A 13,322-nucleotide genomic window follows, 5' to 3' on the forward strand; every position below is an offset into this window, starting at 1 on the left:
TCAAGGACTACTCGAAGGCAAGTCGTTAACTCTCAAGTTGTTAGACCCAGCCAAGGAGACTTACAAAGAGTTGTCTTGTTTTCAGGGATCATTAGTACCCCATGGCTTTCGGAAGCACTTTTTAAACTGAAATTTTTTTCCTAAAAAATCATATAATTTCCCACTAAGGTAATTTTTATTTAACATTTTATTTTACTAAAAATTTATCAGATAAGTATGGGGCACGAGACAGACTCTGAACATACAAATGATGAATATCGTTATTCTTTTTTTTTCCCTTCTAAATCTCAAAGCTAAGCTTGGCTACGGATTACTCTTTCCCTTTGCAAAACACAGACAACAAATACATTAAACCAGATCGCTCTAACAAGCTGCGAAGAATTACTCGACCTCGCCAAGCCCAGCTCAAAAACTACACCAGGGTTGACGAGACGAGCTATTTATATACATCCTCTGCACAGAAAACAAAAAAAAAAAAAAAAACATATCAGCCAGTATGGAAGCCTTCTGTATGCCCTTCCGAGGAGCTTAGATCTGACCAACAACAATCTCACCATCTTCCTCATTCAATTTGATCACATTCAGATTTCTTCTCACTATCTGTTTTCTTCAATTTCATTCCCTTCACAGCTTTGGTCTGCTTCTTTGTGGGTGGTAGTACTAGCAGGAGCCGGGACATCACGTAAGACAAAAGCTCTTCCCTATGTGAAAACGTAAAATCCAAATGAGCATACTCAAACGCCTGGTAGGACACATCCACCCCAGCATTTTTCATCAACTTATAATGTTTCCGAATCATCGACGGTGGGATGACTTTATCCTTACGACCCGCAACCAGATCAACAGGGATATCAATAAGTCCATAGAGCTGGCCAAGATCCAAAGGTTCAGGAGCTCCGTATGCTTCAATGTTTGCTTCATCACTTCCATAATCATACATTATAAACTTCTTTGAACGCTTCATCTGAGCAAAGTGATGCACCACATAAAATGATACTCCAGGCATATCATTCATGTTATAGTGAGGCAGCCCGATTGCCCCAACCCAGTTTGAGCTGTCCCCACCAACTACATAACTCATGAGGGTCTGAACCAATCCTCCTAAGGCAGGATAATTATGGAAATCCCTTGCAAGCTTGTTCAAAAGCATTCTGAAGAACCTTGTAGGTATATATAATCCTGGCATCAGAGGAGCCAGGATAGGTGCCAACAGAAGGACTAGATTCTGCGCTAAAGTAAATATAATGGTAGCATCCTCATGGAAGCCTGCAGGAGACAATAAGATCAACCTCGACAGTCTGTGAGGCTTTCGTTCAATCTGCCGTGTTATTAAATACATAAGCATCACCGCCCCCCCGAGACTGTGGCAAATTGAACAGAGTTTGTATGGCTGGTCATTGATCTCATCATCGTTATCAGTTTGCATTATCTTCAGTTCTGCAGTTTTGATTTGATGAATTTTCTCTAACATAGCAGGAACATCTTGGGTACCATGCTCATTCATGGAGTACCTCCAGTACCTGCACAATTTATCTTTAGCTCCACTCAGAAAGACAAAAGAAGACTCCAAGCTATAACAAAAGATGAAAAGAAGGCTTCAATTACAATGAAATGAAGCCTGTTGCAAGCAATTCAGTCCCTGAAAAAACTACAACTTGCTGATCCTGCCACCTAGTTACTTCAATTTCCACTTTACCTTCAGCATCATTTCAAAAAAAAATTCCACTTTCCCTTAGCACTATGAAACGATAAATTAAAGGCCCTCAAGTGAGATTCAGCTTGACTATGATAATATTACTTATCTGTGAGCAGGTATCAACATGGTCATTACCTTCGAGAGGAAATATTCTTGTCAACATGCTCCCTTGAAACCAATCCACGTAAATTACCAAGAAAAACATCATAACCTGTAAAATTCATGTTCATGGACATACATAAATATGCAATGGCTACATTAAAAGTATTTGATACAACAGAATAAAAGTAAACAAGTACCTTGATCATAGGCAGCAAATGCTGGAGATCCAACCACTCCATTAGATACCCAACTGGAAGAATATTTAAAACATTAGAAAATGATATATCATCCCACATACTCGTGATGTCAGAAGATGTATATTAAAATAAATCTTTATTTATAAAATCCTTGAACCTACGCAGAATATAAGCAAATAGAATTAATGTTCACATTGCAGACTAAAGTTATAAGTAAATATGTCAAGTACTGTTTTACTCCCTAATGCTTCCTAGTCCTCTTACCCAACCTTTCAGTTTGAAATTTGAAAGAATGCCAAACCTAACTCATCCATAAATAAAACCAAGCATCTTACTTCAACACTGTTTTTCCTCTTATAGTAAAATTAGTAGAAAATCTATAAAACCATCAATCTGGTGCATAAAGCAAATTCCTAATGGAATGACTACAAAATCTAGTCAACTGTTACTGAACATTAAATCACAGGCAAAAAAATCATATAGAATATTTTAGCAATGAGGCCTCGTCACATCATATGCTTAACATTTCTTTTTTCTTTTTTCTGTACTCAAGACTACCCTTGTACCTCATTAGCTTCGCTTTCAAAGAGAAAATACTTGGTATACAACAAAAAACCATATACATTCATACTCACCAGAGAATTTATTGATGATGATCAGAAAGAACCTTTAGGCACTCAAAATTACCTATTCCCAACCTCTTTGCCCGTGCAAAAACATGCGAGGGGAGGGGACACGTCTCTGAACAAGCTTATATTTGAGCAGGTGTGTTTGCTAGTGCAAAGACACAGGGAAAGGGAGGTCCCCTCCTCCCTCTCTGTCTACTAGTTGAAAGCCACACATCTTACACAAGAAAAGACGCCTCTCTACTCATGCAAATAAGTGCAGCGGGAGAAAAGAAAGCCCTTCCTCCCTTCTTTGAGGGAACTCCCTCTCCTTCCGCTGCTGTTATAGAGAGGAAGTGCATGCAGGCACAAGAGGGGAGCCCCTCCTTGTTTGCCTCTTCATCCATCCCTGCTTGGCAGGGTCATAACAAAACATCTTGAAGAAATTTCCTAAATCTTGACCGTCTCCTGGAAGCATTCTAAAAGTGTACCGTGCTTATTCTTTGGCTAGAAGGTGTATTTCTCAATTAACATGTTGAGGTGAATGCTTTGGTTTGTATAACAATGAGAAAATTGATTCTACTAAGAGAGCTCTGAGGAAAAGAGATACAAGCATACGAGTACAGGAAGAGACAGAAGAAACAATAAGACGGCTCCCAGAAAGGGAAGTGCCAGGGCCTGGTAAGAGGGGCAGCAAGGAGCTGCTTGAAGACTCCTTCTCTAACCTTCTCTAGTAGCAAGATGCAGCGAATACATTATTGATTGACTAGCTTTTTATGTTTGATACTTTGCTTACCTTTTTTTAGCCTTACATTTCATCTGCTCCTTTCTACTCCTCTTAGAAAAGGCCATGTATCTTTCACTTCTTAAAGAAATCTCTTTCCCTTAAAGATATCGTAAAAAAAAAAAAAAAAGGATAAATTCCCCATTTTCTATTTCCACCCAAAATTCATTTCTTCAAATGCCTACTACCCCTGGCTATAAGATTATCCCACTTTCTTCCTTGTTCCACCCCCGCCAATAGTGGTTGCATCGAACCGAGCCAGTTCACGAGCGGCTCGAGCTCGGCTTGGTTCGATTCGATTTATCTGGATTTCCAACCGAGTTCGAGATCCAGATAAGGCTCATTTGAGTTAACAAGCCGAGCTCGACCGAACCATGGTTTGGTTCGAAAGCTCGCGAGCCGGCTCGTTAACAGGGTTCGGGAGTCGGGAGCCAAGAGCATAAGTGGGCCGCTGAGCCCCTCCCGTCCGCTGTTGTGGCTGCCTCCGACGCTGTCGACAGCTGCTCGCCGGCCGCCTTCGCCGCTGCTCGGTTCGATTTCTTCCACCAATTTCTTCTTCCTCGCGTCTGCCTTCGCCACTACTTCCATCGCCACCATCTCCATCACAGCCGTCATCCCTGACGACAACTCCTCGCTGGCGCCGCTAGACCCCCCTGCCCCCACATTGTCTCGGTGGAAAACTAGAGACCTAAGTAGGGGGAGAAATAATTTTTTCCCTCTGCACACGAAAACATCGCGCTATTTCGCACGTGAGACCTTCGCTCGTGCGATCACGTGTGAGAACATAAGCACATGAAAAAAAAAAACTGTCTTGAACTCTGGCTATCTCTTCCTCATGGCTCTTGAAGAGACTCAAATTGTTTGATATACTCTCTTAATGCTAACTCCACTCAAGTTTTTCAGAAGAACAAATTAGTAGCATTTCAGAACTGTTGCTGTATGAATCCATGCTCCAAAGAAAAAAACGAAAATTGGCATACGATTAAGTCATCCAAAACCATTTTTCTTAAACTTTTTCTCTATCTCCATGATCTAATTTTTTAGTCCTTGAATCAAAACGATCTAATTGAATACAAATAGACAAAACTAGCGTTGCTTTTCAAAGGAATGTTTTTGTGTTTGATTATTGAATAAAGTTTATGTATAATTATGCAGTTTTTATTAATAATTTTATGCATAGTGTATAGATAATTTTATGCAAGGTTAATATACAGAGGTTATGTCCAATTTTATAAGTAAAGGTTATACCCAATTTTATGTAAAATGTATGCATAATTTTATATACAATTTATTTGACTTGTATTTTATGCAAAGTTTTAAATGTAGGTTGAAGCTTAAACTCGGCTCGAGCTCAAGCTCGAACTAGGTTAAAATTATTGGGCTCCAGCTCGATTACAATTTTAGGCTCGAGGCTAGGCTCGGCTCGAGCTCAAGTTCAAAATATTTAAATCAAGTTCGACTCGAACATAGGCAGGCTCGACTCGATGCCACCCCTACACGCCAGCCAAGGAAAAACCCTATGCACCCCTATAATGGAATAGTTTGGCCAGGAGATTTCCACCTTAATTTCCACTCTATCCTCTCAGCTTACTGCATTACTACATTTTCCTCTCTCTCTCTCTCTCTTGCATTACCTCATTGCCTCTAAGATTGAGGACATTCAAAGAATATCTATGAAGAGCTGCACTTAATAGGCACCTATATCCAAGCAACACATTTGACTTCATACAAAATGGCTCTAGAAACACTAAACAATATGCTTTTCAGAGTAAAATTATTGCAAAAGGATACAAGTCCAACCCTCCTCATGGGTTCCTTGAGATCCTTGATCTACTACATCTACAGCCTGAGGAAGTTCATTAGAACATTCAAGCACATAGTCCAACAAAGGACTAGGTTCCATGTTCTCGATGGAGTTTCAACTAGATATTGGCTCAATATCTATCATGATACGTGTGTATTCACATTCAAAAAAAAAAAAAAACTCTTTCTTGGTGCTTCTCCTCCAGCATGTGCCTTCCAAGCAAAGTATGACTTTTCAAGATGTCTATCTGCAAGGCAACTTCCTTCATTCTAGATAACAGTTATGGAAGTTGAAATCTCAACCTTCTTTAGGTCCTTAAAGAGAAGAAAACCTGAAAGATCAGCAAACTCTTCATCTTGCAATCACTAATTTCACAGCAGCTGGAAAGATCATATTGTTTGTCCAAAGTTTTTCAGAGGCATCATGGTGTCATCCTTTTATGCTTTCCCTCATTGATTGTGAGACCATAACTCCTCCATCATACCCTTTGAGGAAAATTTCGAACCCATCCAAGGTCACGCAGTTCGTCTGTTGTGATTCTACAGGATAAATTATAAACCCTGGATCAGCACAAGAGGAGCATACTTTAGCTGGTCAATGTAACTTCCGGTCTGAGACTTAAGAAATTGTCGTTCGCCTACTTGTTCATTGCTCATTTGTTTCTGACATCTATGGATTCAGTAGAAGGAAAGTTTGGCCTCCAATTTTGAATGCCTACATTCCTGCCAGCCATCTTCAACAATCAATTGGCCAGTGACGAAAACTAGAAGCATCCTCTATGAAAAATAAGGAGATTAGATGATCCCAGAAGAGATATTCAGAAGAAAGAGAGAGAAAATAAATATAGGGCTGCCCCATGATAAGAGAAGTCAAAGATTGGTTAACAAGTTTGACCCCTCTAGATTCACATATGCCCACTTAAAAGTAAATCAACCACAATATTGCCCCTCTCACTTACCAATCATAACCTGACTCATTCTAATTACACAAACAGAAGACTATCTATGGATAAAGACTGTACGACTAGACATGAGAGGCACATATAAAAAAATGCCCTAATGGGAGATTACCAAAACACCCCTGAGCAGCATTTTTCAACACCTTACACTTTGGCAACTTTGGTAGTTATTTGGGCAACTTAGAATGGAAGGAAAAAGAGATCACTTGCAGGGAAATCTTGCTCCAAAGCAAGGAATCAACAATTATATGATCTGAGGTACCCAATCTTGCCTAGGTAGATTTCCCAGAATTGAAAGAAGTTCTTAACAAGGTTCAGGATTTTTCCACCCACTTATTCCCAACTGGTGTCATGTTCCAAGAGAAGCCACTTGCTTGACTTCCACTTAGATGAGGGGAGAAGTTTTTGAAACATTTTATTGTTGTTACGAGTCAGTGCACACAATTTTGCCCTCTTTGATGACCTTTTGCATTTTATTTTTATTTTTCTTTTCTGTGCTTCATAAAAAGCCAATTCCTAACATTTCTAGCAAAATCTTTCTCAAGGAAAAAGAAAACATTTCTAAAGAAATCGTAAAGCAGGAACAACGTTTCAAACCATGCTTGCTATACTTTAACAACTGCTGTTCAGAGAATGCACATTTAGGGAATTTAAGTTCAGGATAATAGAAGTTTTTGTTCTGCCAAAATTTCCTTAAGACAGGTTAATTGTGCCATTGCATAAAAGAACTGTTCAATATTAATGTTGCATTACTTTACTCTTCCAGTTTATGAAGATTGCTAGTGGACAAATCAATGTCATAAATCTCTCAGCCTAATTTTGGGCTTTTTGTAGATCTCCTGACCCTTTTTATTTTAAAAAAAAATCATTATTTAAAAAAATGGCTAGTGGACATGCAAAGGAGAAACATAAATCAAACAAAAAAAATGCAAACAATCAAAAGGCCAACATAAAATTTCCATGTCAACTGGAAAATTCCAAAAACATTACCTCTTTGAATACATGGAAAGATATAACTCCATGAATACTTTAAAATTATTTAGACGGCTTCAAAAGGGGGGTGGGGGCTGCCACATAGAGAAAGTAGATCACCTAGAAAAACAAAAGTGCAAGTCTATTCCATGGTGATTCACTTCCATGAAATTTCATTTTCTCTACTTATATTTGTAACAAGGTGATTCACTTTACCTAGGTCATGTGTCTCCAGCTAAACATTTGTACACTAGCACACTTTAGGTACTTTTTTTTTAAAAAAAAAGAAGTAATTTTTTTAGATAATTCAATTCCCTTTCAACCTTCACTGTGCAATAACAGGACTAAAGAAAATTAAACAAGACCCAGTGAAACAACATCTAGAAAATGTTAAAAATTTCAAGGCACAAGTAAAACCACCGGATAATATCAAAAGTACTTTTCATCACTTTTTGGTCCAAAACTTGCAGAATACAAGTGAAAAATGACCAGTACATAGATGAAACAAAAAAAAAAAATTATAAGTTTTTAACCGGACAACCATGCTCAGAACCTCATTTCAAGCAACAAATAACTAAAAAGCTACAAATACATATGCCAGCAGAATAATTAGGTAGGCACAGGTCGGATTCAGGTTGGTTTTTAAAAACCCAAGCCCGACCCTGGGGTTAGATATCAAACCCGATCCCTGCCCTGTTCCCCTTTTCCACAATCCAATCCCTGCTTCAGCCCATGCCGCATTACATCTTTCGTTTATCTTTAGAACTTTCAAAAATTTATTAAAAATAGCTAAAATACATAAATTAACTTAACAAGATAAAAGTAAAGAATAATCAAGAATACCCCAAGAAAATTAAAGGAATTCCTCTTTTTATTTCTGAACTTAGATCTCACTTTAATTTTTAAGGAAGGGTAGTCGACCCAGCAGGCAGGGTTCGGGTCAGGTTCACCACTAGCTGAACCTACACAAGGTTTTCTCCCTAACCCATTACCACCCCGCATGGTAAGAAGAAAACCCTGAGATCAGGTTTTTTGGGTGGGTTGGATCGGGTTGGGTTGAATGCCCACCCTTACTCTATCCTACCCAGTAAAAAGTAAATCTTCATGAACTGACAAGCTACAACATACAGATAACTTTTTTTTTGAGTAATTAACAGATAACTTACCCCATGGATGAATCCATAATTCCATGTTGTAGATACACGACCTTTTGGGAATCACGCCTGAAACATGCCAAGAAGAACCAGGTATCCGCAATAATTGAATCCAGTATATTGCATATCAAGAACCAATTATTCAAACCAGAAAACAATTAACAGGACAGCAACTGTTACCTTGGAATTCTTTCAAGAAGAAGAACATAACCATCTGAAGTAATCACATGGATAGCTTCATAAGGGTATCTGAAATGAGACAGCTATACTTAGGAGAACTGCCAAGAGAACTTGTAATGACGATGAACATATCTATTGAAGAGAAAAAAGAAACAGACAAAAAAAAAAAAGTCTGGTTTACAATCAGATGCCACATTTATAGGCACATGAGCTCTTACACTTATCAGAAATTTAAAAAAAAATTAATTGAAAAAATGCTATAAGGAAACAAATCTATCTTACCCAAGCTCTGTTATGACATCCTGGCATGTCCGACCATCTGTATTCAAAGAATGACGGGATGTTGCAACTCTTCCCCTAGGACTTGGATCTATATCTCCAAGAGAAGTTTTAGGGACCGAAACATGATCAAGACTCTCATGAGTTACGCTATTGTGAGTGAATAACCATCTATAAAACAATTTGCAAGATTCCCAAGGAGTGAGAAGATAATGCGCTCCCTTATGAAAAATATCAAATACAGCTTCTATGAAGATTTCAATCCCAAGTTGGAGATCCTGATTTAACATACACATTATCATATATGAGAAGATAAACAATGACCTTATTGAAATATTTTAAAACAGAGAATGCAAATAGATATAAACACAAGAATAAGTATCTGTAAGAGTAGTACATAGAGACAACCTCCACTACACCACGTCTCCTGTCGGTTGTTCGGTGGACCACATGGTCTTTGATGAGGTTTGATTTGTTTGTGGAATTTAAAGAGGAAGATTGCTGATTTCCTGAACTAGAAGGGATCGGCTCATATCTTAGAGACCTATGTGAACGATAAAAACATAAGAGTATTTTCACAGGAAATGTTATAGGCCAGAAAACCCATGACAGAAACCATCTTGTCCAGTGTCTTTGGCGCCTGTCAAACTTCGATATGGTGCTTGATCGAGAAAAGCGTGAACTTTGAGACATAGGTGATGCAGGACATATATTTTCATCATTATCTTCTTCCCCTGATAAATATTCTTCGCTTGAGGAGGAATCAGAATTCATAGAAAAATCGTGAATAAACTGGTTGAAAGAAGAAACACCACTGCCATAGGGAGAAAATAATAAATGTCAGAAAAATTAAAATCATTATAAGCAGTTAAACAGCTATATCAGAAGAGGATTCAAAATTAAGTAAACCTAATATGAATAAATCAAACTGAAACAACTTCAGACAATAAATCTAGGTCAATAACAAGATAAGATGATCATAAGGCAATGCAACTAAACTGTTCTCATAACTTTTATAAAGTCAGGGAAACAAAGAAGAGAACAATACCACCTGAAACAAAGACAGGGAGAGCTTGTCAGAGCTGAAAATTTACTTTCATGCTCCTAATTTAGATTTTTACCAGATAAATCCAACATGGTCACCTTATACCTGGCCTGTTTGTTTTAACACCTTTGTTGGATATCCTTGTCAGGTACCATCACAGAAGAGCAACAGGTCTGATTATTGTTTAGGTTAATGACTTTATGTGATTGACAGAGAACTAAATGATGCAGCTGCATGCTCCAACCAAGAACAAAAACTAAGAAACCCAAACAATGAGCAACCAAGTGAAATAAAAATTATGACAATAGTACTTCAAAATTTTCCTTTTTAGGACAGACAATTGAACTAAGATATTGCAACTCCCATACAAATTTCTTTGTATTTTATCAATTTTTATGGATTTGTAGTGGAATTGGTAAAAGAATCCGATGGATTCTGGTTGAACTAAGACAGTTTGGCTCATATAATATTCTGCTCTCTCTCTCAGGCTTGTATTCTTTATTCCAAGGAACTCCTAAATTACAAGGGCTCCTCCAATAGGGCACACTGGTTCAACCCTGGTATCCACTCTCTTCTTTTTGACAAAAATCTCAGTTCAACTTTTAAAAAAAACAAAACATGAGACCCCAATCACACACAAGTCTCCCTTCAAATAGAAACGTAACTGAAGTCCTAATCTACAAAATAAGGTTTCTATTTAAAAACAATATGTGCACAATGACCTGTGTGAACTACACTTTTTCTTTAACCAGCAATAATAATATTAGAGAACGAGTAAATTACACAATAACTTTCTTAGAGAATTGTAGAGTACATATTTAGAACAAAAAAGTACTTGACCCACAATTGATACACCTTTGAGCTTTAGATTGCAAAGAGAACAACAGAAGACAGGATTGTGAATATCCAGTAAACAAAATTTCATCAAAGTAGAGCTACACTAGCACTTACTCTTCCATCCAGCGTGGAAGCCGTGGTCCACGGAATGTGGGCCTGAGCTCCCAGCCATGGATACCTTCAAGAATAGAAGTCTTTCCAGGCAACAGAGCCAAAAGAAGAGCTGATAACCCATTAATGAACCTCACAATATTGTTCACTGATTCATAAGTTAATGTCTTAACAGACCTGCATGAGACAACAAAAAGCATATTGTCATCATTTAAAAAGAATTAAATTAAAAGATGCAAGAGTTCGCAGTTTGTTGATAACTGATAAACAAGTTTACGCTTGTAAAGAAATATACTAATAAGGCATTCTAAGTAAAATCACTATCATTCTACAAGTCATATTCTGAAGGAGCCAAATTATTTTGGGGACAACCAAACGATATTTGTCCCCAAAATGACATGGCTCCTTCAGAAGAATGACTTGTAGAATGATAGAAATCTTTTGTAACATGCTCTCTCATGAGCAGCTTGTGGCTTATCTTCTCTCTCCCCTTTGTATTCTCCATTTCTGCTAATAAAATTTGCACCTTTACCCCAAATAATAATAATAAAAAAAAATGCCCTCAAAGTGACGGAAAAAATAAATAACTCTAGGAAAAAAACGAAATTAGAGGAAAATACAAAAGAAGATATAAAGGATGACAACAACTTTCAAAGGTAAATACATTAGGGTAGAATGTCAGAAATAATAAAATCAAAGACACCATGTAGGACGACAAGTTTTACATAACTGGTGAAACTATAAAAACAGGAAAAGAAAATACCAATCATTCTCAAGCTCAACCACCCTTCATACGGCACTAAGAGTTCTCAAATCAAATTTAATCCAAGAAAAAACTAAAAAGCGGAAGCAGATCAAATTTAATCCAATAAAAAACTAAAAAGCGGAAGCAAATAAAATCCAATAAAAACTAAAAAGCCGAAGAAAGAAATGAAAAACAGAGGAGCCGAAAGAAGATAGTCGAACGAATGAAGAAGCAAGGACATACTCTTTCGTGACGGCCAGAACATTGTCAACGAACCGCTGCAACATGAGCTCCAGGAAAGGAATCGGAGGCAATTGGGTTGGTCAATAGGTCGTCCGAGTTCCAAAGAAAACCGAAGAGGTGGGCCGAAAGAGAGACGGAGGGAAACCGCAATAAAAAGGGGTGTCGGTAGGAGTGGGACGTGGAGAGGAGGTAAGATTCGTTGCTTCGGAGGAGCTTCAAGCGCAGGAAAGCCAGACGATTGAGAATTTCCACGTGTGGAGAAGGGTTGAATCAATGTTTCTGTACAGGTTGCCGTTGGTAGACGAGGCGAGAAGAGACGTGCCAATTATTCGCGGTTACTTTTAATGGATAAATAGCGACACGCGGATGACTCAAAGCCAGCGTGGGGATACGGAACAGGGACCCACTTGTAAGACTAGTTAACCGCTGCCGAATGCTCAATCCTTGTGCGGATCCTCTAATGGATAATGTGAAGAGAATACTTTTTTTCTTATAACCATAGATACATTGTAATAATTGTAATAACAAGTTTAGCACGTTTGAAAGTGTGACAATTTGCCTTATCACTTTGATGATTACTCATACTTAAGTTACTAATTATGTGCATTTAAGTACGTCTTACAACTCAAAAAACCTCCAAAAAAAAATTTCTATTTTGATTGGCAAAGATCATCCAAACAACATACAAAAAGGGAACAAACAACCCATGCCAAAAACGAACAACCCAACAACATTGTTTGGTCGAACAAAGAGAGAAAACTATATAGAACCAATCACACAAGGAATCGTCTGATTGGCCCTAATGAATGCTCAACACAACATGCAAGGATGTCCCATCTAATCGAATGGGGAGAAGACAACTATTCGATCAACGAGAGAGAATAAACCAACCATCCAATTGGCAGCTCAGAAGAGACAAGAAGAGAAAAAGGAAAAAAAACCATGATTTATAAAGAATGCAAGTGTTTGTTCGATGATCCATTCGAACAATCAAACTTGCTAAAATGACACCCATGGGTTGGGGGTGGAATAACAATTAAATAAGGGAATTTCTATAAAGATGGCATAAAGTAGTAATTATATAAGTTAGTATCTATCCTCATATGTCTTTTCTTTTGAAAAATATAACCCTAAGGGTATTATAGTCATTATAAATACTTTCCCACAACCATAAGTACTACCTCAAGAAATAGGTAAAATTATCAAGCCTTTAGCATCTCGGATCAATTCCTCTCTTTGCTCTTCTCTCTTTTCTCCTCATCCTTCTCTCTCATCTTTTCTCCTTTTTCACCTGCACAAGTTAGAGTTCTCTCTCTTCTTTTCTCCTCTCTTCTTCCCTCTTCTCTCTTCTCTTAGATTCTTGTAATTATGTGAAGAAGACCCTAAAAATCAAAATGGTATCAGAACAAACGATCTAGGACCATCTTTGGAGACTGCTCAAAATTTCTCATTTGATGAAGAAAGATCTTGTTGAAGAAGAAAGTCATGGCCTATCAAGTATGGCTGGTGTCTTCCTCCTAAAGACAACTTTTTTTTTCTCCTTATAAAACTTGATTGATTGAGTTTTTTATAAGAGATGATCAACAAGTTCTTTATTCAAAACCCGTTCT

General features: G+C 37.7%; 1 protein-coding gene across 1 annotated transcript; it reads right to left on the reverse strand.

The window, feature by feature from the left end:
• Window positions 1-322: 322 nt before the first annotated feature.
• LOC137940521 (uncharacterized) lies at window positions 323-11,957 on the reverse strand. Its single transcript, XM_068785632.1, has 9 exons — window positions 11,713-11,957; window positions 10,728-10,901; window positions 9,140-9,545; window positions 8,735-9,009; window positions 8,453-8,521; window positions 8,285-8,341; window positions 1,996-2,048; window positions 1,832-1,907; window positions 323-1,520 (listed from the first exon to the last, which is right to left on the reverse strand). Exons 1-9 carry the CDS (start codon window positions 11,754-11,756, stop codon window positions 563-565), a joined length of 2,112 nt encoding a protein of 703 aa, XP_068641733.1. The 5' UTR covers window positions 11,757-11,957; the 3' UTR covers window positions 323-562.
• Between the last annotated feature and the right edge of the window lie 1,365 nt (window positions 11,958-13,322).

The sequence above is a fragment of the Aristolochia californica genome, unplaced genomic scaffold (assembly GCF_029961685.1).
Source record: "Aristolochia californica isolate CCGP_79_NKW_82.1479 unplaced genomic scaffold, dmAriCali1.0.hap1 SCAF_9, whole genome shotgun sequence".
Classification (NCBI taxonomy): Eukaryota; Viridiplantae; Streptophyta; class Magnoliopsida; order Piperales; family Aristolochiaceae; genus Aristolochia; species Aristolochia californica.

Excerpts from the sequence above, each read along its gene's own strand:
- LOC137940521 (XM_068785632.1), bottom strand. The coding sequence starts at position 11,756 with ATGTTGCAGCGGTTCGTTGACAATGTTCTGGCCGTCACGAAAGA. Across the intron at positions 9,546-10,727 it reads CTTCCACGCTGGATGGAAGA|TGGTGTTTCTTCTTTCAACC; the intron begins GTAAGTGCTAGT and ends TCCCTATGGCAG. Across the intron at positions 8,342-8,452 it reads CTTCTTGAAAGAATTCCAAG|GCGTGATTCCCAAAAGGTCG; the intron begins GTAACAGTTGCT and ends GGCATGTTTCAG.